The sequence below is a fragment of the Stylophora pistillata genome, chromosome 5, assembly GCF_964205215.1.
Source record: "Stylophora pistillata chromosome 5, jaStyPist1.2, whole genome shotgun sequence".
In the NCBI taxonomy this organism is placed as follows: domain Eukaryota; kingdom Metazoa; phylum Cnidaria; class Anthozoa; order Scleractinia; family Pocilloporidae; genus Stylophora; species Stylophora pistillata.
Window position 1 is genome coordinate 27,392,590 of NC_142523.1, and position 26,107 is coordinate 27,418,696.

Here is a 26,107-nt window from a genome sequence, read left to right on the forward strand (position 1 = left end):
CTTTGAGGATTGGTTAGTTTAAATTTCCGGCCCCAGGACCAAAATTCTGTTCAAATGCCCCATGCAAGTGCTGGATTTGATTGTCAATATTATTCCTAAATGCCTACCAAGCGTTAGAGCCTAGATTTAAATTTTTCACCTTTACTCAACTCCATATTAAAAGGTAAAACACTTGTATTCTGCTGGAAAGACTTGAAACTTCCGGTTTAAACTCCCCACCCAAACCAGGCAAGGCTCAAATTCCCCAACATAAGGGCACGGACGGCAGTCAAATGCTGATGTGTCGCACGGCGGGATGTTGAAGCTTCGAATTAATCGACGCATTAATCAATAAATGAATAAAAGCAAATAACTAGATAACTAAAATAGCACGCCATTTACACCGGAAATATTTTAAAGCATCTATTGAATATCAAATTTTCTTAGCAGAAGAGCACTAAGTATCCAAGACTTTCCCCGAAAACAAGCTTCGTTAAGTTAATTACTCGATGATTATCTAGATAGAGCTCATCGACATACGAACATGAGACACTGATTATTATAATTATATCTAAATATATATTACTGTTTATTCCCACATTCCTAAGGTGGCAGCGTTTTGACAACTCTTTTGTAGAGAATAAAGATGAAAAAACTCCACGCTAAATTTCGTATGAAGTTGAGTAGATGCCACAACACACAGCCAATCCTAGTATCTTTACCTAATTCAAACTATAATTCGCTATTCAAAACAAAGCAAAAGCGAAATTAAAGGAGTCCTGAAGGGAGGGTAAAGCAAAATTATTCAGCAAAGTATTGGATTCATTTTACAATCTCGAAACATGACTTGCTTTCGTAGCCGATACACAGATCTTGAGTTCTTAATGAAGTGCAGCATCTCTTGATCTTTTCTTTTGTCTCTGTCGGAGTTCAGCTGGTAGAAAGGGTACAGACGAGGGGTGGTCAGCAGCTTTTTGGTCATGTGATATGTATAGTAACATTTTCATTAAGAAAAGTAGCACTTACTTCCTGATATTTCCAAGGCGCAGTACATAAAAAAAAGACAGGAAAGAACGAAAGAAAAGTGAAATTCACTGTTAATTACACGATCGTGCATCATCATGTTGAAAAAAAAGGAAAGAAACAAAAAAAAAGGCATAGAACAGAAGGGAAACTATTGAGTTATTTCCTATACAATGTAAGATAATTAAATGGCATTCACCGGTGATTACACGGACGTACATGTTAAAAAAAAAGAGCATAGAAAACTGGGGAAAGTATAAAGTTATTTGCTATGCAATGTCAGAAAATTAATCAAATGAATTTGAATGCTTTTCATTTGAAGAGGAGGAAACACACACGGTTTTTTTCTCTTTTTTCCCCTACATTCATTCAACGTTTTCGAAAGAGTTTATATTCTCTTGACGTGGTACATGCACTTTTTATACTCCCCTGAGCTTAGTAATAAATCCCAAGCAGTGTGAAAGACGTCAAATTTCACTCATTTTGAATACTTGATTTCAACGCTAAATGACATGAGGAAAACATTTCGAATTAATTCAGGTGAATGTTTGGTATGCTTGGGACGGTCCAAAATTTGTTTTGAAAGAAAGAAAGGTTTGAAACAGATTCCACGCCCATACACGTAAATGCCCCAAGTAACTAGCTGTAAGGCTTTTCTTTGAGAAAGTATGATTAACATTATACTGAAACAGTTAATGAAAAGTATAAATGAAGTAGAATATAAGGAAATGATTAAATAAGCGAACGCATAAAGCAGATAAATGTATATAGATAAAAAAAGAACACTTACGCTGAGCTATCATTTCCACGTGAATGATACGAAAATGATAAAAAGAAAGAAAATAGTCTCAAACTCAATGTATGTATTTAATAGCTAAGATCTGCTCTACTCCTGGCTTTTGCAAATTAAAACAAACAAATACAATAACATCGACTCAAATGGCAGCTGAACTGAGAAAATCATCCTATGTAGTCAGTAGATATAACTACACGAACAGCCTTCATTTTCTCTATTTGGTTCATATTCAGTACATAATTATTATTATTTAACAACTAAAGAAAGAAAGGAGGAAAGTAAGAAAGAAAGAAAGAAAGGAAGAAAGAAAGAAGGAGAGAAAGAAAGGAGGAAAGAAGAGAAAAGTAGAAAGGTAGAGAGAGAGAAAGAGATAGTAGAGAAAGAACGAAGGAGAGAAAAAGACGAAGAGACGGCTCCCAGTATTTGTTTGCATCCCGACATGGTTATCACAGCCCGACTTGAATGACAGTGAGCCATCGACCCGAGGAAAGGAAGACTATAATATAAGACAACAGTGATCATAGTAATAAAACAAACTTACGACACTGCTGTTCATCTGAGTTATCACCACAATTATCTCCGTTTATACAACGTTTCCATTTACTAAGACAATTTCCATTTGCACAGGTGAACTCATAGTTCTCACACTTTCCTGTACAATAATGCAAACAACATCGATTCAAAGACAAGAATATTGAGCCTGTGCATCGAAGAAAATGGAGAGCACTCAAATAACCGGAAACAATCCAAATGAATTAAACCAGAGACCCATTACTTGGAGCGTTCAACTCCCACACTGAGCCTATGTCAAGGCATTTTCACGGAACGGTTTATTTCAGACTATCTTTTCCAGGGAAATGATTAGAATTTAACTACTAGCTAATTGTGATTGGTCGAAGAGCTTACGTGGCCGGTCAGGGAATCCCATACCGCGGTAGTTCAAACTTAAGATATATTTCTGTATTGAAAACATCCTGACAAAACAAAGGTCAGTTGAACGCACGAAGAAATGGCTCCTGATTAAACATGTTCCTTAGTTGTCAAGTCAAAACTTGGTGGTTGGATCATAATGCAACTTTCAGCTTGAACCCTCCTCCCCCTACCCCCCCCCCCCCATCATTCTACGAACTAGTAATTGTCGTAATAAGCAGTGAATCTGAAGCTTCACAGAAAGTTTACCCGTTTGAAGGATTGGTAAAGTTTGCCAATAAGGACGCCTAAAGTTAACATTTAAACTAAATATGGTTTGTTTTATTTCATCTCAATCCATTATATACGATGCAAGAGATCCGTTATTCTTCTTTTTATTTTTTCTTCACTTCGCTCTATTTTTTCCAATTGCATTCTACATGATTGATCTACGCTTTTTTCCCTTGACCTGACGTTGCAAAAATTTCAATGTTATTGCCACAACAGTCGTGCTAATGGCAACTGGAAGACTTTAGAATTTATTCTCCCACCATTACTAACAATTCCGGTCACGGCGAATCCGCACGGCGTCAGCTATGCTTCCTATAAATCTAACGCAGCACAACGAATAATGGATACATTATGGTGGAAGGCTGTGCTCTCGTGACTACAGCTTTCTTGGCGATATTCTGGGCCTCTTTGGGCAATTTGCCTCCGCACAATAGCCTCATCGACCATTATTACCATCGTGCACAATCAGAAAAGATCGTTTCTTGGCCACGAGTAGTTTTCAGTGCAAATGTAGACGTTGGTGCTACCGCTGTCGTTACACGTGGTAACTTTCGAAAATGTAGGAGCCTCCAGCGTTCAAAGTCCCTCTCGAGGCGTTTTAAATATTATTCAAATGCCTCCTGTGCTTTTGACCCAGCTGTTTTCAAGAACCTACACAGTGGTGATGTTGAAATAAATCCCGGTTACGTACCTAAATGCACGATACGACCTCGAAGACAGAATCGCACTTCGAAGTTGAAGGTATTCTACACAAACGCCAGGAGCATTGTCAACAAAGTTGCCAAATTATAATTGGAACTGGCTAATAGTCAAGCGGATATCGTTGTTCTAACTGAGACGCATTTAGACTGTTCGATTTCAAGTGAGGAAGTTATCGGCAGCGATTATACTGTCTACCGGAAAGACCGCGCCGGCAATGGAGCTAGACATTGCGGTGGTGTTTTGATCGCGATGAAGAAAGGCATAATCACCTTAATAGGAGAGCACCAAGATCTACCTTCTGAGTTACTATTTGTTGCTATAATCACGGACGGAGAGAAGAAATTAACGATTGGAACATTTTACAGGCCGCCAAATAGTGACTTGAAGCCTCTGGAAGACCTTCGGTCATATCTTTCTTCGATTACTACCACAGATCTTTTCATTACTGGAGATTTTAATCTAAGAGGCTACCTACAACGATTAGTAACCTGATGGATTGTTTGAAGTCCAATGTGGAAATACATGCGAAATACATGCGAAGTTTAAAAAAAAAGTGCCGGTGTTTTTTTTATTTATTTACTTATTTTTTTGTTTGCCGGTTTAAGATGTACTTGACCTTCAAGTCAGGAATAGTCTGGTTTTACCTTCAATCCATGATTTTCTTCTGAAATCGCGTTTAGAATTGCTACGTAGCCGATTGCCAGTCCTTTGACAGGGATGAAAATCGTCTGCGCATGCGTGGCGTGAGCGTGTTGATGTTGTCGTCGGCGGGTTGTTCGATCGTCTGATGAACGGAATGTCGGCGTAATTTAAACTGTGTATTCCTGGACATATTTTGCCTATCAGGCTGGAATTTATGGACGCTATTTGAAAATAACTTCTGTAAACTGAGCTCGTCGACATGTTGAACGTATTATTTTTGGGAAATGTTCATTTGCTTGCTCAAGAGCCACCTCTCAGTACTCGGTAAGGAAACACATTGCAAGCTTAATTTCTTTGAGTATAATTTACCTCCATTTTAGATAATAAGCTAAGATTCAAATTGATAGAAGGTAAATAATACCATGCTTTGGTAATAAATGTGAATCTCAAAAAAAAATGGGACATATTTTTATCAAGGCGAAGCGAAAGCACACCCATCCTATACGGTGTTACATCAACAAGTCAAAAACGCTGCAAAATATCGCGTTACCCCATGCATATCGCTCTCACTGGAACTTAAAATTCGTTAAAGTCCTAAGACTATTGGAAATGAGTTATTTCCATATGGTATGAGAGGAGCTCCCATGAATGCTGCCACTCAGCAAAAGCCTCATGAAACCCATTGTTCTCGTGGATGTGCTACCAAAAAGAAAAATTCCTGGGAAAGTTAGAATAAGTACAGTGGTTTTGGAACTCAACTGAAAACAGAAGCCGGTATTGCTTCAGGATTAATGCTGACAGGGAGTTCAGGACCAATATATGGTCCATGATACTGTTCAGTGCTCTAGGGCCTTGCAGAGGCTGTAGCGCACCAAAGGTTTGAAAAGTTTTGTGTGATTGAATCATAGATCCTTTTGCCTAGTAAGATTCCTCGAACAATTATTATCTGGTACACCCATGCCTGACTCAGTGGACTTCTTATTACAGAAATATCCAAACTGGATGAGTAAAACAATTTGCTAAACAAAAGGGCAATAAGTGTACATGAGTTGCTTCATGTTCAGCCAAGAACTGATGGCTGTAAAATAGTGCTCAGAAAGAACCAGAAAGTGGCATTGCCATGTTTATGTGGTTGGATATTGACTGTTTTTTTTTTCTTTTTTAAGAAAGAAAAACTTTTTAAAAAAGCAATAGATTTATCTAGCAACCTTTGTGGCATTACATGGTTAGAGTGCTGGATTGTGTTGTGCGGGAGGTAGAGGGTTCGAGCCCCAGCAAGACCAATACTCATGGTCTTAAAAATAACTGAGGAGAATTTGCTACCTTTCTATAACATCAAGAAATGGATAGACATTCTAGTCTTCTCAGATAATGACAAATAAACCATAGGCCCTGTCTCCTGCAGGGTTAGAGGTAGGCGACATGAATTTCCCATGCACGAGATTACTGTCACAGTGTGGTAGATGTCCTCCCCTGGGGTGGGATGGGTGGGCTGCTCTCTTATGTTCCATACATGACCTTCTGGCTTGGGCAATCAGGGTAACCATGCCGCACGTATAGTCAATAAACTTGATTGATTGATTGATTGATTATGTAAAAGTATGGAATCCCAAATGAAAGGGTTCCCAACTCTCCACAAAAATAATGGGTTAATAAGGGGAAAAGAAGCGTGATGGTGGCAAGTGTTGAAAGTGTGAAATGATGAAAATAAAAGTTTAGTTGTTCAATAGAGAATTTGCACTGAGGGACCTACAAACTGCAAGGCAGCTGTGTCAGTCATAAGGCAGCATTAAAATAAAAACTATCAGTAGTTCAATTGGGTACTAGCATTGAAGTTCCACACTTCCACACTTTTAATTATCTTCTTATATATCTACAAGGTATTCCTTTGACCTGCAGATAGTGGGTAAAATTTTTCTTAACTTAATGTAATTACACCGGAAATAAAATGAAAATGAGGAAATACAACATAAAAAGACAAAAAGATACACAAGAAAAGAAAAAAAGGAAAATGAAAGATTTTCATTGCAAAAGACTTAAGTCTTGTTTCAATTGTATTATATATCTTGATAACTTTGCAATTGATTATTTAATTATTCAACGGACTTAATTTTATTTTATTTTATTTAACAATTGTATTTTTATTTAATGATTATCTTTGTTTAATTGTATCGGTATGTGATCATTAGCAGAGACAGCACTTGTTTTAGAAGGGTGGCCCGCCTAGAATAGCTTGCTAATTGCGGGTCACCTAGGACTGTGATAATATTGTATTGCTAACAAATAAATAAATTGAAATTGAATTGAATTGAAGACTCCATAAAGAAAGCTTTATTCTCTAGAATATTGGAAAGAGCCCTTTTTGTTGATTGTTTGTTTTTTTTAAAGATTTCTTTGACAAATTTGTTTTTTCATAATTTTTATATTCAATTTGCAGCCACTTCACGGCAGTACAAAAGTTTATAAGAATAATAATAATAATAAGGAAGGTTAGAATGAAATAAGATGAGATAGTCATAATCAGAGGAAAAGGAATGAGGGAGATGAGTAACATGTTGGTTAGTATTAAAAGTAGGTGGTAAAAGGAATAGAAGAGGTTAGGTATAGGGAGCCAAAAAAAGTTTTTTTCAGTTAAAAAAAGTTTGAACAGAATATTTTGATTGATAAGATGGGGGGTGGGAGTTAAGGATGGGTTGGTCTGAGCTGGTTTTGATTGACTATTGGTTTCCTGGTATCTGTGTTGAATTTGAATGGTGATAATAACAGACACAAAAGTAATTCCAAAATAATTTAATGTTATGAAAACTTCACTAAGCTATTTTGACAACACAGGAAATAATGGAACTATTGCAAGATATTGATGAGAGAAAACTTCCCTCTCTCCAATATTAGCTTAATTAAAATAGTGGAAGTTTACCTATGTAAAATTAACAGTAATTCGTTTTGCAATGATAGATATTTAACTTTGGTTAAAAAGTAAATGGCTTCTTTTTTAGTAATTTTTCCAATCCTAAAGAGCCACTTTCCTAGATTTAAATCAAAACAAAACTAAATGCATGATTTTGAGTCAACATAGTTCTCAACGAAATCCATTTGTTATCGCCATACTTCAGTCTCCCTCGGCACTTTGTTAAAATGTTATTTCACAGGCGTCACACCACGTGCTCCTTGATTGATATCTCGCTTTCTTTCTTCCCTCTATATCTAAAATTTTGAAAAGGCTTACGGGAATTAAGTTTAATTAATTGGAATGTTGGTCGGTAAAAACGACGATGAGCAGCGACTATCTTGCTTTTCGAACTTTGATCGTTCGACGATGTACCCTGCTGGCAGAGGCGTTTATTTGTTAACTTCCCCTACTGTCCACGTAAACCGTAGGGGAAGTTAACAAATAAACGCCTCTGTCAGCAGGATATCGACGATGAGGTCAACAAACTAGAGTTTCTTCAGGAAAGTTCTCGGCTCTTGCCAAACCAAGTGGCAAGGGCTTAGAAGTGCCGTAAAAAGCTTCTTTACTCTTCCTTGTTTTACCGACGAACCAACATTTTGCCTGAACGCACGAAAAAGTGATCAGAAAAAGCCAACACGACACTGTAAACGTTGCCGCAAATTGAGCCAGTTGGCAACCGTATTGAGACTTTGCACAAAAGACCGTTTTTCGGCGCGAGAACAATTTTTTTACAATTCTCAATTGTTTAAAATTCTTTTCTTCTTTTCAAAAATGAGAATTAAAACCTTATCTTTTTAACGGCTTCCTTATTTTTTACACTTTTGTAATGGCTGTTCATTTCACGCAAAATTTATAAAGTTTAAAATGAGTACTCGTCTGAGCCCGCGTTTCTTACCGCGGGTCTCTGTCGCATGCGCAAACGTCTTTCATCCCTGTCTCGGAAACTAGTAGTTTCTCTGGAGAAATTGTGCTTCGAACGAGTGCTGAATCTCTGGAAGAGAGTTGATATTGCGGGTAGAAGCTATTTTTTCTTTCTCGCAAGGCTCAGGATTTGTTTTGCGTTCTTTGGAAAGGAAAACGACAGAGCAAACAATTCGCTATGGGCCTCCACTCCGGCGAGTGAAGTACCAAGCACAGGAATACAGGTATCGATCTGTTTCTAATTTTTTTGCTTTTCAGTGTATCTTTGCCAGCTATAAAGGCTTAGACGGGTCGCTTACCTTGATACAAAGCAAGGAAAAATAAAGTGTTTATTTTGTACCTTAAATATTATTATTTACAGTAGTACACAGACAGCAGTCGTTATAATGGCATCTCGCTGCGGCAAAAGTACATGAAAAATAGGTGTCCTGGCACAGTTGCCATGTTTTTGCTCTCCTTACTCCCAACTACCAAACAAATATACCTCCGTTGACCGCCAACTCAACGATCGACGCTGCGGGCACGAAAAGTTAATTTTTTTGTTTGGCCTCAACAGTGGCTATTTCATAATTATGCTTGTTTCTGTTGAATTATACAGTGGCTTACTCTTGTTGGTGGCTAATACGGAAAGAAAGACTTAAAGGGTAAATCGCGTTGTATATTATAAAATATGGAAAGTAAAAAAGTTATTTTTACTGGTCGTAAATGTTTGGTCACTGATAAAGGTTTAAAACCAATTCTAAAAGTAAGAGATCCAAAATATTTACCTGTTGACGTTAACCGAATTATTTTAGAAGATTTAGAATCGGATTGTATGAAATTGAATGGAAGAAATTATCGTCAGCATCCAGATTTTAAAGAATGCTTTTGCTTGTCCAGATAAAAGTGTTTGTGAACTTAATAATTGTATTGACATGAATTATGTATTCATAGTAAAGGAAAACATATTCGTTGGTCAGTGGTGTTACCCAAAAGACTGTCCTGAAGAACTTTCTATTGTTGAATATGATCCATCTAATAATAATGCTGCTGCTGCTTATAGATTTGTTTATGAATGTTTTAATGGTTTGATTCCAATAGGAAAGAAAATTGATTTTAGAGATAAAGATCAGAGTAACTTGAGACTACATAATAAAAGAACTGATTTCTTCTGGAAAAGGATGCTTAGAAAATCTTACAACACAAATTGAATATGATATGTGGTTAAAAGTTGTATTTACTGATTGTATGGCAAGGTGGATTTTCTGCAATTTGATAAAAATACTCATATGAATGATGATAATGAGAAATAGAAAAAATTAATATGTGTGACTACAGTTGAAGGTTTCAATAATTTTGTGAGTCTAAATGATGTTAAAAATGGTATCTATTTTGAAAAGAATGTATGTAAATGTGGTGGAAATGTTTTGAATAATAATGACATGAGTTTTATTCAGTTACAAGGTAACAAAGTTGCTGTGATTAAGCAGTGTTTGATTGATAATGAGATTGTTTCTGAAGATGATGTTGTATGTTATAGTGTGTGAAATGTATGTAAAACTAATTTATATTGTTAAAATAATTGATAGTATGTGTTATTATGATAATTATTCACCCTGGATTGGAAATTAACAATAATTTGTGGTGTTTGTAGACAGATTTTGAAAAAGAAGATTGAAAAGACTGAGATGAGAAAAGAAATTGAAAAAATTAATATGTGGTGATAATATGAAGGTTTTTTTGTATGGAAATACTTGTTGAATATGAAGAAGATAAAGAGGTTTGCTGCTTAAATTCTTATATACAATGTGTTGGTTATCAGTTCGTTTGTGTTGAATGTGGTTTTGTTGAAGGATACGGACTTGTGAATGAATTCATTGACTACCAAATTCAAGTTCAGGAAAAAGAGTATTTCATTCACAGAAAGTATCGTATTGAGAGAATAATAAATTATTTGACATTGAAAGAGAATATAATATTCAGATCAACAGAGACATCATCAACAGAATAGAAAAAGTGTTTTTTTTTTTTATGAATGGAAGGGGAAAAAAGAAAAGAACGATCAACATGAAATTTGCGATAAACAAGACTTTCTCTTTGATTGGTATTAAGGCTCATATTGAAGCAACCAAATGGAAGAAAATGATGAAAAGATATGAGCAATTTTGGAATAAGGCTGTGAAGAAAGAGGAGATAATATAAAATCTATTTTGTGCTGAATTTCTTTCTGTATTTGTTTTCATATTTGTCATGTTTCCAAGTACAGGATATGCGATGATAGATAGCTAACGAGGTGTGTAGCACTGAGTTGGCCATAATCATCTCATATCCAACAAGTACGAGTGGAATAATTGTTTTGTTAGAAAAACCCGACCTTAAGATATTAGACAAATCTCCTCGACTTTATTTTGTAAGAAGAAACCGGATGTTACAATGTATAGATATTAGATTATGGTATATTGGCTCATATGCCGTAATGGCTAAGCCAATAAAGAGGCTTCAATTGCATTATCCAGTGCTCCAGTTTTTAATAATGAATATTATATCTGTTCAATGAATATTATTCATAGTATTCATTTTTATCAATTACTTTGAGTTTGATGAGATGGTCAAACATTTGCTACTGTAGTATGCTTTATTTCTGAGTTGAATATTATTGTGTCCTGCAAGTCTTGTTCCTGTAAGAAGTTTCAATCTTTTGAATCAAGTCTTTTGGTGTTGTATAGAATACTTTTGAATCAGCAAGAGATTGTTTTCCACTGCCTCTGTGTTTTGGCATAGTTATTTGCAATAGTATTGAGATTATTGAATATTTTAATAGCTTTAGCACTACATAAATTTCTTCCTTTCATAATTAAATAAATCAAACTCTTATTGGCTTTTAACCTTCATAAATAGTCTGCCCACCTTTTTGTACTTCAATAACCATCTCATTCATCAATCTTGGAACATTTATCATCAATTTACCTTAATAATTGTCCATTATCTATTTTATAAGCATTTCTTTTCTTCTGTTTTTAACTCCCCATTCCTTTTCCTTTCTTGATCGACTTTCATCTTATCACCTTTTATAAATTAGAATATCTAATGAATCTCTGTAATTTTAATGTGATTTAATAATTGAATCATAAAACTCCAAGAGAGGAGAATCTTTTTTGTTCTTTTAACATCTTCTGGAGTTGCACTTAATAATTCTGATGGAAGCTAGTGGAAAAGCTTCTTGAATTTCTCTTGATTTGGAAAATCAAAGGGTCACCAAGCACTTCAGTGTCTTGTGTAGACAACTCTTCATCAACATTATAAATGTTAGCAGGTACGTGGTGGTTCGATCTCTGGCATTATTTTACTAGGTAATTCTCCTTGGTTTTTTGGGGTATTCCCTCAATAACAAGGATAATCACATCATCGCTGACCTTGGCGGATCGAGTAGCCTTACTTGTTACAACGAAGCCTGCTTGTTTAGTACAGAAAATTTTTCACCGAGCAGATGAGACGTAGAACCATCAGAAAAGTAAATAGTTGGCTAGCCACGAAAGTAACGCTTCGCTTTCCCCTATAAAAACTCACCGGTTACTCATTTTAATGATATAGAACGATAGAAATAATATGTATGACGCACGATCCTCGCAGTAGATAGCGCTATTTAAGCAATAGCGAAAATCAGACCTGAAAAAAAAAAAAAAAAAAAAATCAGGCCTGTACGGGATTCGAACCACTGACCTCTGCGATACTAGTGCACGTATCTAATACCGCAGTTCAAAATATATGAACTTCATATATTTCATTGTATCTGATTTATCACTTTCACGGGTTTATTACGAATCAACTTAACGGCCTGCTCCCAGTTGGCTTGTTAGCTCAATTGGTAGAGCGCTGCACTAGTATCGCAGAGGTCAGTGGTTCGAATCCCGTACAAGCCTGATTTTTTTCAGGTCTGATTTTCGCTATTGCTTAAATAGCGCTATCTACTGCAAGGATCGTGCATCATACGTATCTAATACCGCAGTTCAAAATATATGAACTTCAGATACTTCATTGTATCTGATTTATCACTTTCATGGGTTTATTACGAATCAACTTAACGGCCTGCTCCCAGTTGGCTTGTTAGCTCAATTGGTAGAGCGCTGCACTAGTATCGCAAAGGTCAGTGGTTCCAATCCCGTACAGGCCTGATTTTTTTTTTTTTCCAGGTCTGATTTTCGCTATTGCTTAAATAGCGCTATCTACTGCGAGGATCGTGCATCATACGTATCTAATACCGCAGTTCAAAATATATGAACTTCATATATTTCATTGTATCTGATAGAAATAATGACGGCTCGCAGGGAGAAGAATGAAAGCTTGAAATTGTATTTAAGAACGATTGTGGCCTGGACGCTTTGTTAAAAACAAAATATACCCGGGAACGGCGAGGAATATTCCACAATAATGCAAATGATGGCGAGATATGATCGCGGAAAAGCGATTGCACTAAGCGTCTTTACTCCTAGTTACACCTTTAGTCTTTCAAAGAGCTTTGACTCGGTTACACATGTGCTAACTGCGACGAGTATTTTAATTAAAATCGAAGTCCTTCGAAGAAAGACCGAGTGAAATTTTAACGTCGCAGCATTTCTTCGGAAATGTGATAGAGGCAGCATTCCTGTATAATTTCGGAAGGTCGTTATTAATTGGTCTGCCGTTGACATATCGATTTGTTTACATCTGAGTGAGTGACATTTGCGTATTCTGCCCCACGACAAAAAAATCAAATCAGTAAACATGTATGTATGTATCAGCTATTTTGATTCTTTTTTACCATAAGGAAATGACACAAAAATAGATTAGACTTAGGTACTTACGGCCAGCTGATTGGTGCAGATAAAACATGAAAGAAAAGGAAAAGTCAATCAAATTCTCTATTTATATGTTTACAATACCACTAAGACTGTATAAGCTTCAGCGGTGAAATTTAAATGCTGTTTATCATGATGGGTGACAAAAACTAGCATGTAAAAGAAAAATTTGTTCGTAAGCCCTGCCTTCAGCAATTTAGTTTCGCCTGCGTTGTGAACGGTTTGTTTGCTTTTTCTCGGTCAAACTGATGTAGTCAGGCAATGTTGATGGGTCCATAACTATATTTCTATATTAGCTCTTTTTGAAATTAATATACCAACGCTTGAGGAACTCAGTATACCCGAGAAAACTCGTAGTATCCATTCACAGCATAACACTTGTCTGCTTTCAGAATAATTTACATCGAGCCGTTTATCTTGCAAGGTATAATCTGTTGTTTCCTGTCGCCAACTGAATGCATTTGCAATTTAGTTTTCCGGGCGCTAAGATACAAATGATCAGGTCATCTCGTACATGAAATCGCAGACATCTTATTCTGCTTGTTACAGTTTATATTATTTGTTTTCATAGTAACTTTCGCCATCATAAAAATCTCTTTCATACTATCGAGGCTCTTCATTCAAATTAAAGATGAACGGATATGACAGCATTCGACGAATAACCAACCATTACTGTAAAACTACCTTCCCATATGATAAAATTATGCGCCAAGGCTTTATCTCGCTATTAGGAGATGCTCTTGTAAATTGGGCTCTTGGTGCACAATTTTTTCTTTCTTTCTTTCTTTTGGAAAAAAAGTATTTGCAAGTCAGCATGACTATTATTATTTTTAGTAATACTTTCAGGGTGGAAAAAGCACAGCCCACAATAAATATTAAAATATATACAAGAGTTTAAAAACAAATTAACTACAGTACTTACTGCATTGTTCGTCTGATCCATCACTACAGTCCCTGTTCCCATCGCAGCGCCAAGACGCATAGATACACTGTTGTTGATTTGCACAAGCAAACTGATGGACTGCACAAGTTACTATGAGATGATGAAAAGAAACACACGAATTGTGACAAATCGTTTACACTTCAAGTACATTTAAAAAAAAAAGAATAGACAACGAATATTAAGGGCTACATCACGACTCATGCAAGCGCTGTCACAATTGAAAACCCCATGAATGGGCGGTTAGCAGCTTCATTTCGGGGACTGATCTTTTGTAACTGATATTGTGAAGTTACACTTCATCAGAGGTCAATATTGATCTCTACGCGGTTTTTTTTTTTCTGGAAGGCACTTGCGATGGGTCGGAGTACCCTTGATAACGACGCGTTTGATCTCTTTTCAGACTTAGCTGCAGACAATCTCTTGATAGCACAGAATTTCTGCTTTTCTCTTTTGTCAAAGTTTTTCTTACCTTTTATTACTGACATTAAGCGTGTTTTCCTTTTAGGATAATTTGTTTTTTTTAATAAAGCTATCTTCCCCGGAAAGCTGTAATTTTTGTGTTCTGTCGATTTCCCTATAATGCGAGTTCGAGTAAGCTTTTATGCTTATTTGTATTTGATACTTTAGATTGACCGAATATAGCCGTCAGATTACGTTTTCGTCGATTGAGAAAGCCCTGAAATTTATTGAAACTCTCAGAAAAAGATCAGAAGGAACAGGGTCTACATTCTAAATTGCAAGGAAACAGTTGCCGCTGAAGCTCGACTTCTTCAATTCTTTTGTTTTTTCATTTTGTCCTTTTTTTTAAAGTGCACCTAAACCCAATTTTTTTTTTGCTTAACGAAATAAGCTTATTTTTTGGAGTATTTCTGTACAAATTTTTTTTAATTTGCTCAAATCTTTAACTTTCTGTGCCTAGTCAAAATACGGAAAATCGGCCGCCATCTTGCCCCACGACCGAGTTTAAAGAGGAATGGCTCTAGCGGGTAATGTGACGTCAAATCGAGAACACGAAAGTCTGCATTTTACATGCACATTTTCATTTGTCTGGGAAGGCTGTCGTCGATATTGTCCGAAATATGCTGACTAGGTGTGTTGTATGAGGAATGTATGAAGCGCGATACCCTCTTGCAAATTTCGCACGTTGCTACATCGTTCTACAACACACTTACTCGGCATATTTTCGGACAATATCGACAACAACCTTCCCAAACAAGTGAAAATGTGTGAAATGCAGACTTTCGTGTTCTCGATTTGACGTCACATTACCCGATACAGCCATTCCTCTTTAAACTCGGTCGTGGGACAAGATGGTGGCCGAATTTCCGTATTTTGACTGGGCACAGAAAATTGAAGATTTGAGCAAATAAAAAAATTTGTGCACAGAAATACTTCAAAAAATATGCTTATTTCGTTAAGCGAAAAAAAAAATTTGGGTTTAGGTACACTTTAAGGTCGGTCTGCTCTCTCATTTCCCTTGGTATGAGTGTATCGACTAATGGTATTTTGCAGAGGAAAATGAAAAGTTTATTCTAAAAGAAAAAAAAGAAAGAAAGAAACCGCGGAGGATTGAGAAGGGATAAGGAGGAGACATAATGATGCTTTTAATAAATTTCAGCAGTCAAAGAGGCAAATAAATTTAAAAATATTTAATTAAATGAACAAATTTATCAATTTGATATTGTTGTTGTGGTTATTGTTTTACATTTATCTTCTCATGCGACCTCCCTATCAAGTATAAATATAGAGGCAAGACCGATACAACGTAGATAAGTAAATTTTAAGACGGAGCACTATATTTCGGCTGGCCAAACCAGCCTTCTTCAGGTGCAGTGGGAATTAACAGAGAATTGGGGTGATGCTAATTGATAGCTGTATGATGTACCAGCGGAAATGCCTAAAACTAATTTGATTGACAATGAGATAACAATAAGAATAGAAATAGTGAGCAAAATAGAAATGAAGTAAGGTAAATTGGATAAATAACTAGAAACTAATACATTTCTTCGCGAGCGTTAAGACCATCTGGATAAATAGTGTTGCCTCTTGAAATTAAAAAAGCTTCCCTGGCCTTGCGTGTCGAGTCTCTCTTGGAAAACACTTTTTCGATGGCGATTAGCTCCATGTCGTGAGCGGAGTGGTTAGGAGAGGAAATGAAGTGTTCTGCCGCTGTAGTAGGTTTAGATTTAGAGTTGGGTTTATCAATGGTACGGCGGTGTTCATTAAAACGGTCTTTTAAACGTCGTTTAGTTTCTCCTATGTATTGTAAGTTACAGCGGTTACACTGAATTAAGTAGATAAGGTTTTTAGTGTCACAGGTCAAGTGAGATTTAATGGGACGTGTTTCGGCGGTAGAAAAAAAAAGGTATAGTTAGTAAGACCGTCAGAGATGTAGGGGCAAGTAGCGCAGTTTCTACTACAACGGAAAGAGCCGGGGGGGAATTGAGGATGGGAAGTGGTATCAAGCACTGGTATCCCTATCAAGCACTGGCTGACTTTTTTTTGTTCCATCCTATTCTTTTTTATTCTTCCTCTAAAAAAGAGAAGGAAGCTTTGTTTTTTCACTATGACGAACGCGATCATGTTCAATCTCAGATTTCTTCTCTATGGCTACATGCAAACCAATCGTAAACCAAAAGACAATCGTGAAAGGCGCATTCATATTACAATATTCGTTTGATGCTGCTACTGTAGCAATATGTATGGGACTATACAAATAAATATAAGCCTAAGGTCGCTGTCGTTAGCTGATTGGTGCAGGTAAAAGAAATGAAAAAGAGGAGAAGTTAATCGAGTGATCAGATAGTTTTATGACAATACCACTAAACTCCATTCACTTTTGCAGTAAAATCATAATTTCATTAACCAAGGGCGACAACAATTTATGCGTGAAGAAGAATTTATGCGTGAGCTCCACACTCAGCATTTGTTCTAGCTCCTCCGCGCTCAGACACCACTCCGGTCACCAACCAATCACAGCGTTTAAAAATAAGTGGCTCGAAGTGGTTTGTATAGAAGCCACACGCGAGGCCAATCCCACACGCTGAGTAAATCTCATAAATGACATTGAGTGTGTGCTATTGTTTACAGTTGTTATTTAAGGTAAATATTGTTTTTATCCCCAATTTATTTCCATTTGTGATTTTCAATACCTAATCGATGCATTTCCTTTACCTATACCTCAGATGGTTCGTTCGCAATCAAAAAAAGGGCCTCTTGAATAGCTTTGTCCATACAACAGCATTATACAACCACCGCACCATGATATCGCGTGACCAATTGAATAGCTCTGTTCATATATGAACAGAAGAACAGCTCGGACAATAGTGTGGGAACAGGCGTTATTTTTTCGCGCTCCTCCCCTCCGAGCTCATTAGTCACCACTGGCCTTTTACCTGAGATGGGTCTCTTTTTTGTGTGTGCTTTTTTTTGTCCTGTAATGTGAGCATTACATGGTTATTTGATTTCGACCTATCGTCACAAGTAGTGAGTGAATCATTTTTGTCAAAATTTATAGATATGACAATGAGTTGTTTATAGGTCTTTTAAGAAACAAGTTGAGTCCTTCAAGATCTTTTTCGGATCCAGAAAAGCCTGTTCAGAATAGGGTTGGAATATTTGTTTCTAATCTTCTCTAGCAGGTTCAATTTTCATATGCAAATATTCTGTTTACTTATTAGGGTAGCAGTGACAGCTAAACATAACTTAATATTACAGTAACATACTTGCAGATGTGAAGCGAACAGCTACCAGCATGAGCACTAGAATAGCCTGAGGATTCATGACAATCTATGTGGAAAGTCAAAAGGTTATTTTATTTATTTATCATATTTTTTTGGGGGTAGGGGGGAGTTGGTGGAGGAGAGCAAAAATTACAATTACCTGCTGAGTGTCGTGAAGTTAAGATAAGCATTCCCACCGATGAATAAGGGGGAAAAAGAAATTGTTAGATCTTACGGACTATTTAAAGGATTTCTATAGATAGATGAAACCATTTCCAGGAAGTAATTAAATTGGAGAGAAAAACCTCGTCTTTTTAAAATGTTGTTTTCGCAAATGTCGTGTGGAGCCAATAAAAAAAATACTGAGTGGACCCAGGTGGAAATCTTATTAAGATCTTGTAAGATCTTACAAGAATCTTGTAAGATTCTTATTAAGATTAAGATCTTAATAAGATCTTGTTTAACTCTTAAGATCTTAAAAAATCTTGGTAAAAATCTTGTAAGATCTTAAGAGGATCTTACAAGATCTTATCCAAAGAAATCAATATTCAACATTCTAAGATCTTAAAAAATATCTTGTAAGATCTTAAGAGAATCTTACAAGATCTTATCAGAAAAAAAATCAGTATCCAACTTGCTAAGATCTTAAAAGATCTTAATAATAATCTTGTAAGATCTTAAAATAAATCTTACAAGATCTTGTCAAATTTAGTCAATGTGTAGCATTTTAAGATCTTAAAAGATCTTGATAAAATCTTGTAAGATCTTAAAGAAACCTTACAGGATCTTGTCATCAAAAGTCAGTTTGCAGCATTCTATTGATAAAAAAAATGACAAGATCTCAGAAAATTATTAATTAAGGTATCAACACTCTTACATCTATTAAAAACAATGTTAAGACAATGTTACAAGATCTTGTCAAAAAAGTTAGCTTTTAATGATATTTCATGTAAGTAAATACTAATACTAATAACAACAATCACTTTATTTGAGTCTCAAGGCTATTTATTTGAGCATGAGTGCTCTACTAATTTGGGAGACTACAAATCAACTTAAAGCACAACAAATCAACTGAAATATTGTTTTTTTTTATGTGAGGGGAAAACCGGAGTACGCGAAGAAATAAAACCTCCTGATTAAAATAGCTTTTTCATACAGATCTAGTGCATTTGAACTTCAATTTTAAAATCGTCAACGCAAATCGACAACGATCGCTTTGAAAACGTACAGTTCAACAAATCACGGTATACGCCGCCATTTTGTTGGGCAGGCAAAACATTGGGAGGCGCGGCTACCAAGCCTCGTACGTTAACTGTAAAAATTTGACTCGTGACTCGGATGCAAGCTACATTTCCTTAATTTTCTTCCTGTCAGATGAATCTCTGGTCTTCAAATTTTCAGAAATTTTAGGTAAGTATATAGCCGAAGTATGTACGAAATTTCAGTTGCCTGAGATCGATCTTTCTTGCGATTTTTTTACTTTTTATGGAGGTGACATATGCAAATCAACCACGTGAAAGAGTGTCAAACATCAAAGAGAAAATGTTCAAGCATGTTTTCTACATTTTTGCTCGTCATATTCCATTTTTTGATTATGTAAGTGTTACTTATACTTTTTTTAATCTCAGGCGCGTTTATGTCGACTGCTAAGCCAAAAACAGCTCGCTGTTGCGTTGGTGGTTGTAACGACGATAGATATCCGACAAAATGATGTTCGATCCGTTTCTTTAAATTTACCACAGCCAAGAATAAACACCAGAAATGGAAAGATGCTATAGTCCCAGGATTAAGCGGTATGATTTTTCACCTGGAAATGGGACTTTTGTCTGTGCGAACCACTTTGTAGATGGACAGCCTACTAGAGAATATCCCAACCCTACACTTTTTTTGTCTGTACTGAAAAACAAGTTCGACAAGACTCCTCAAAAAAGAAGATTACTGGATAAAGAGGCAAGCACATCCGCATCTAATGATTCTTTAGGGGACAATGTTGAAATGGATTTTGGCATTGAGCCTCTGCCAGAGGTTCCCGAAGATAAAGAGACTGAGTTAGAGGTTGTTGAACCAGAGGATGTACATAATGAGCCCTCGCCACAAGTTCCACTTTTTTACCAGTAGTTTGAAGACCTCTGACGTCAAGATAATCTTTTAATGTACCAACAGACAAGTCAAGGAAATCGTCATAAGTCTCCATTCTATTGTTTATTTGTTTTCTCTTTTATTCAAACTAGAATTCTGTTATTGATTTTTTTTTTAGCCCAAGTACGAAATTCAAGGTGCTAGTAGTGTGAGTGATGTTGGTGAGACCTGGAGTTGGAAGCTCCCCCACAGCATCCTTGGTAGGTGTCATGCACTGCAATGGTTGTTTTGATAATGGCATGAGGGCTCAATTTTAGCAATAGCCTGAGAGGCAGTCACCTGAGTTCAGCTTTACATCTACAATAATTAGAGACCTTAAGATCAACATCAATGAAAATATCACCTCAAAATATAACTTTGCACTATTGTAAGTCTTTCGTGGTTATTCCATCTTATTCATGTTGTCTAATGTGGACGAAGTATCTTAAAAATGAATTAGTGCCAGCAGTTTCACAGTAAGAATAGATAATAAAAGATAGGCATTTTTATGGGAGCGTTGCCCTTAAAACCTCAAATTTGGTGATTTCATGTCGTTTTTATGCACAGTACCAAAAATATATGAGCAGCACATGCAGCAAGGTTATTTTCAACTTTTAACCAATCATACTACTGTTTGGAGGCATTTTCTTCACCATCACCATTGTAGATCTTAAGGTCCCTATTGAAACTTCTTGGAAATGAGATAGTCACTAATGACACATTTTTTTTTCTTTTAGATGCACAATGAGGTTAAACTTCTTGCCATTCCCTCTGGTGGGGACCTGAAGAAATATGAGTTTAAGGTGTTTTCACAGCTTTTTACAACAGAAGAAATGGCTGCTGGAATTCTTGAGCCAGCAAGAGAAAAAGCAACGGGGAAGGAAGTGCTGGACCCCCACAGGACAAGTCTTTGAAGAAGTAATTAATTTCTTTTTAGTTTCACAACATTGTGTAATCACCTAAGAAAATATATTCTCTTAGCTTGTGTTTAGGATCATTGAAGAGGAGTTCCCTTTACAGAATTTCACATTATTTAAAAAGATAATTAACAATTATTCCACGAGCGTGCGTTGGATATGAGATGATAGATAGCCAACAAGGCGCGTAGCGCCGAGTTGGCTATAATCATCTCATATCCAACAAGCGCGAGTGGAATAACTGTTTTATTAAAAACGTTAAATTAAATGAAATTTTATTCAATTTTTAGTTCCCTTTTAATTTTAATCTGACACATACGCTTGCCATATTTGTAGATTATGGTATATCGGCTGATATACCATAATGGCTAAGCCAATAAAAAGTCTTGAATTGCATTATCCAATGATCTAGTTTTTAATAATAACCATTATTAAAAACGGGATCATTGGATAATGCAATTCAAGACTTTTTATTGGCTTAGCCATTATGGTAGGTGAGCCAATATACCATAATCTAATATCTGTACATTGTAACATCCGGTTTCTTCTTACAAAATAAAGTCGAGAAGATTTGTCTAATATCTTGGGGGCATTTTTTTTTTAATAAAACAATTATTCCACTTGTGCTTGTTGGATATGAGATGATTATAGCCAACGAGGCGAGTAGCACCGAGTTGGCTATCTATCATCTCATATCCAATGCGTGCTCGTGGAATAATTGATAATAGTTAAAGACTAGTTAAATGTAGAATTGAAATGTGAATGTATAATAGCTAACATAGAAAAGCCTAACTTAAATAGGAACATAGTTAATTTTTATACTTGTCTGTGACATTGATATCTTTTTCATCACAGTAAATAGGTTCCAGTGTTACTGTTACCATTCAGGGTTCGTACACTTTTGACCTGTTAAAATTCCATGATTTTCTATAACTTTTTCCATGACCTTTTGAAAGATTCCAAGACTAGAATGCAGTGTGAAAGAATGTTTGCAAACATTCTCACAATGTGTGCTTCTGTTTATTTCTAATGAAATTAAATCTGATTTTTGGACTCATCAGTTAACTTTTCAACTTTGGGTCTTATTGCCTTTCACTCATAGAGAGCATATTGATTTTCCATGACTTTCCATGACCCACACCTAAATTGCATGACTTTCCAGGCCTGGAAAATGAAATTTTGAAATTCCATGACCTGTACGAACCCTGCCATTATTATAAAGATCATATTACATTGAGCATCCTCTTGAACATTAACCTCCTAAATGTTCTCGAATTTTATAAATGAATGAAATTATTTTGCATCTTTATTCATGCAGGAGCCATAACAGAAAAGTTTGGAGAGGTTCCATTCTAGAAGAAGTGGGGCCAGATATGGCAGTCTTTAAACCAAAAGTGTTTAGATTCCAAAAGGAAACTTAAAAGTGATGAGAATGTCACTGAAACCTAAAAAGTCACAACAATAATAAGTAGTATTCTTAGATTTTTAGGTCACTGTGAGTCCAACATTCACATCACTTTTGAGTTTCCAAACTTCTAATTCTAAAAATGTATTGTTAAAGGTAAACTCCACCTTGACTCGAATGAACAATTTAAAATTGTACAAAATAATATTTGCAATTGTTTCAGAAAAAAAAAGAATTTAGAACAACTTATTTTCACTTTTAAATTTCCCAGGTGCCACTATCTTGAATGATTGTGACGTGCCATGGTTGCAGTTATTGTTTTCACAAAAGGGCTTTTGTTTGAAACAAGAGAGCAACTGTTGCCCATCACAGTTATTCAAGATGGCGGCATCCGCGAAATTTAAAAACCAAAACAAGCGTTTTTGAAATTCGTTTATTTTGGGTCCCAATTCTTTCATTGCAAAAAAGTTTGAACAGTTCTGATTGCGAACAATATGTTCTGTAGTTTAAAGTTATTGTCCTGTTTTAGTGGAGGTTCCCTTTAGGTAAAGAGTGGTACATTAGATTTTTTGGAGCCTAACAATAATTTGTTGCAGCTTTTTTTAATTATGCATTTGAATTAGTCTCTTTTAAATAATATTAATCTTACCTTCATACTTTTTAGTAAAACAAGCGGTAATTTTTTTTCCATTAATGAAATTTGGAATACCATTATTATGTTGCAAAGAGGTGCATCGCCCTTTAATTTTACTTGGGAACAATTTAGTAGTGTCCTTGTTTTCTGAGTTTCAAACTTGTATAAATAGTTCATTGCTTTGTAATTAAAATAGGATTTCTGTTTTAATAAAATATTGTTCTAAAGTTTTTTCTGCTCTTTCTATTTTGGTAACATTGTTTTTTAGCAGAAATGAGAAATATTTTGATGAGATCTGAGTAAGATCTAGGTAAGATCTCATATTATCAAGATCTTGTGAGAATCTTGGTAAGGTCTTGTAAGATCTTACAAGAATCTTGGTAAGATCCTCTAAGATCTTACAAGAATCTTAGTAAGATCTGGTAAGATCTTGGTAAGATCTTTGTAAGATCTTGGTAAGATCTTGGTAAGATCTTGGTAAGATCTTGGTAAGATCTTTGTAAGATCTTGGTAAGATCTTGGTAAGATCTTAGTAAGATCTTGGTAAGATCTTGGTAAGATCTTGTAAGATCTTGTAAGATCTTGGTAAGATCTTGGTAAGATCTTGTAAGATCTTGGTAAGATCTTGGTAAGATCTTGGTAAGATCTTGGAGCATTTTCCTAAGATCTTGTAAGATCTTGTAAGATCTTGTAAGAATCTTGTAAGAATCTTGTAAGAATCTTGTAAGAATCTTGTAAGAATCTTAATTAAGAAGTAAGATAAGATCTTAGTAAGAATCTTATTAAGAATCTTACTAAGATCTTAATAAGATTTCCACCTGGGTATATTTAAGAAATTACGGCTCGTATCAAACTGACAAAATTAAAGCATAGAGATTTATTGAGTTATCAATATCTTTTGATTAAGCATATTACTTTTTCGTCACAGTCTTCTAAAGCCAGCTCAAGTAGATCCCGAATAAACAAGTTTAACTTGGGTTAGAGTTTAATACAGATACTACTTCCAACCGGCTCATTAAAACAATTCAGAACGACGGTAATTGAGACTTCTCATGGAATTTTCACAGAGCACAGAAATATGATGCAATATAATGTCAATCATAATTTCTTTGATAATAATGATGTTCATATTTGCAATAATAAAATAACAAATGTAACAGTTTAATGAACAATGATAAATCATTTAGGAAATAAAGAACACTTTCTAACAGTTCATATGGGTTATTTATCAAGCTTGTTCGGACAGGATGGCTAGATATATTGATCGGGGTTTTTCTTTTTTTTCTGTGTGTGTGTTTTGCTTTTGTTTGTTTGCTTTTGTTTGTTTGCTTTTGTTTTGTTTTGTTTTTTTTTTTTTATCTTTTTTTTTTCTTGTTCTAACTGTCTTCCACTTTGTTGCCGACATTGTCCAAAAGCTACGATCTTTGTGGGTCCGCTCCCCGCACTTTATTTCTTGCACGCTATAGAAGCGGGCAATCTTGAGCTGGCCCCGTCTTTCCCGCACGGGTCGCCAATCAGAACACACGATCGCTTCGTCCTGCCTGCGGGCGCTGCCAGCTAAAAAATGAACCGCAGTAAAAGACTGCGCGGGATGTTGGGAAAATACGAGAAAATTTGGTGTAACTCGAGGTGCAGCCAAGTGGTTTACAAACTTTGCCTTCCCATGTTTTTTTTTTAATCTCTCTTTTCCTTTCAGTTGTTTTTTAGATTTGGTTTTCTTCCTTTTTACCTTTTTAATGAACTGTTTTAAGATGAAATGCTTCAGTTATTTCCTTTTTGACAAAAGGAGAAACAGGTGAACGTTCGAATATAATTCAGTTCAACTTCAGTCGACCACTTGGATCTAAAACTAAAGAAGACCATAGAAGCAACGCTCATTTTACTAGCATTAATCTGAAATAAAGCATACAGAAGCAAATTACTCTAAAATAGATATTGGCCCAAACATGCTTAATACACAGAGATATGGTATTAACACAACATTAATATTATGTTTGTCAAAGCTGTTTCTTGGTCACAATTAGAATCAGTATTTGTATAATACTAAAGAATGCCTCTTAAAAACAATCAGCTTAAAATAGTTATTTAAGAACGAAAGAAAGGAGCAAAAAGACGGGAAAAATTTTCACAGAATCGAAGTAATAGAGATGATGATCTTCAGCGACGATTAATTATACGCGGCATCTCATCAGCAGGTTAACAACCGAATTATAAAACGAGTAACGATGTTCTCTATGCTCCAGATGGAGCCAAAATAAATAACAAAAGATTACCTTTATCAAGAGTGTTTCTCTGAGAATGAATAGATTCTCGCTAAACAAAGTCGAAAGTGGCTGAATACAAATATTCCTTCCGTGGTGACATAAACCAACAAAAAGGAAGACTGTGCTGTTTACTTTGCATAAGGACGTATTTCAGAAACCAATAATCACATATGTCGATGACCTAAATTGGAATTGAGCCAATAAGAGGACACGAACATTGTGGGCTTGCAACCGTCTGGAGAACTAAATTAACTTCTAAATAAACAGTTTTATGGAACTAAAATTTTATTATCACTTTGTTCTGTAATAATATTGAATCCAGCACGTTGGAAAACTTACATCTACGTACATCGAGAGTATCTGAGAAATCGTATGGTTAGTAGAGAGTTTGTGAAAGCACCTTTACGCGTGAAACGTTAAAGGCGCTTTGAGTGAGAAAATTCCTTTGACGATATATTCCCAGACAATAGATGATTACACGCCTGGCAAATACTGTTCTATTAGGATGAGAAAAGGCGAGAATGATAGTAATAATTGCGATGATGACGATGAGGATAAATGTGAATAATAATAATCTATAGATGGATAGATCTCATATAGTTTTTAATGTTTTCAAAGACTACGGCTGATCGGCATTTAACATATTGTTATCTCTGCTGATCAAAAATTAGAATTATGACATCATCATTATTTCGAATCAGCCAACCAAGTGAGAGATGGTGACAAATAACATAACGTCTAGTAAATTCATTAGTCTGTTTCAACCGACGGCTGTCAAGAACTGAAAATTTTTCCATTCCTAACAGTTTCTAATTCTTTTTGCTTCGTTGTTCTTGTTTTGTTTCTAGTTTTTGTCTCTCGATGTAAGTTTGTATCGTTTTGTCTTTTGATAGTTATCAGTAATTTGCAAGCGTTTAGTTGTTATCAAGCCACAAAAAGAATGAAATATTCATGCTTACGATGCAAATTAACCAAAATACATAATTAATTCACTCTTCCGACAGGTGCTGAGAAGAAAAAATTTCTTGCGAGGTCTTTTAAATATGTATGTATGTACGCACCCACTGTTTGTTTCTG

At 35.6% G+C, this 26,107-nt stretch overlaps 1 protein-coding gene and 1 long non-coding RNA gene across 7 annotated transcripts; one reads left to right on the top strand and one right to left on the bottom strand.

The window, feature by feature from the left end:
* Window positions 1-1,882: 1,882 nt before the first annotated feature.
* Window positions 1,883-25,160, bottom strand: LOC148731192 (CD320 antigen-like). The gene is made up of 4 exons (XM_088760426.1): window positions 25,040-25,160; window positions 17,696-17,759; window positions 13,950-14,060; window positions 1,883-2,450 (listed from the first exon to the last, which is right to left on the bottom strand). Exons 2-4 carry the CDS (start codon window positions 17,751-17,753, stop codon window positions 2,317-2,319), a joined length of 303 nt encoding a protein of 100 aa, XP_088616552.1. The 5' UTR covers window positions 17,754-17,759; window positions 25,040-25,160; the 3' UTR covers window positions 1,883-2,316.
* Window positions 18,764-22,997, top strand: LOC148731193 (uncharacterized). 6 transcript variants are annotated; one of them, XR_016001342.1, is made up of 5 exons: window positions 18,766-19,102; window positions 19,321-19,642; window positions 19,950-20,031; window positions 20,548-20,728; window positions 22,046-22,997. It is a non-coding gene; the product is annotated as an uncharacterized LOC148731193 (long non-coding RNA). The 6 variants fall into 6 exon arrangements; XR_016001343.1 differs by having other exon boundaries at window positions 18,764-19,102; window positions 19,435-19,642; window positions 20,548-22,997; XR_016001341.1 differs by having other exon boundaries at window positions 20,548-22,997.
* Window positions 25,161-26,107: the final 947 nt, after the last annotated feature.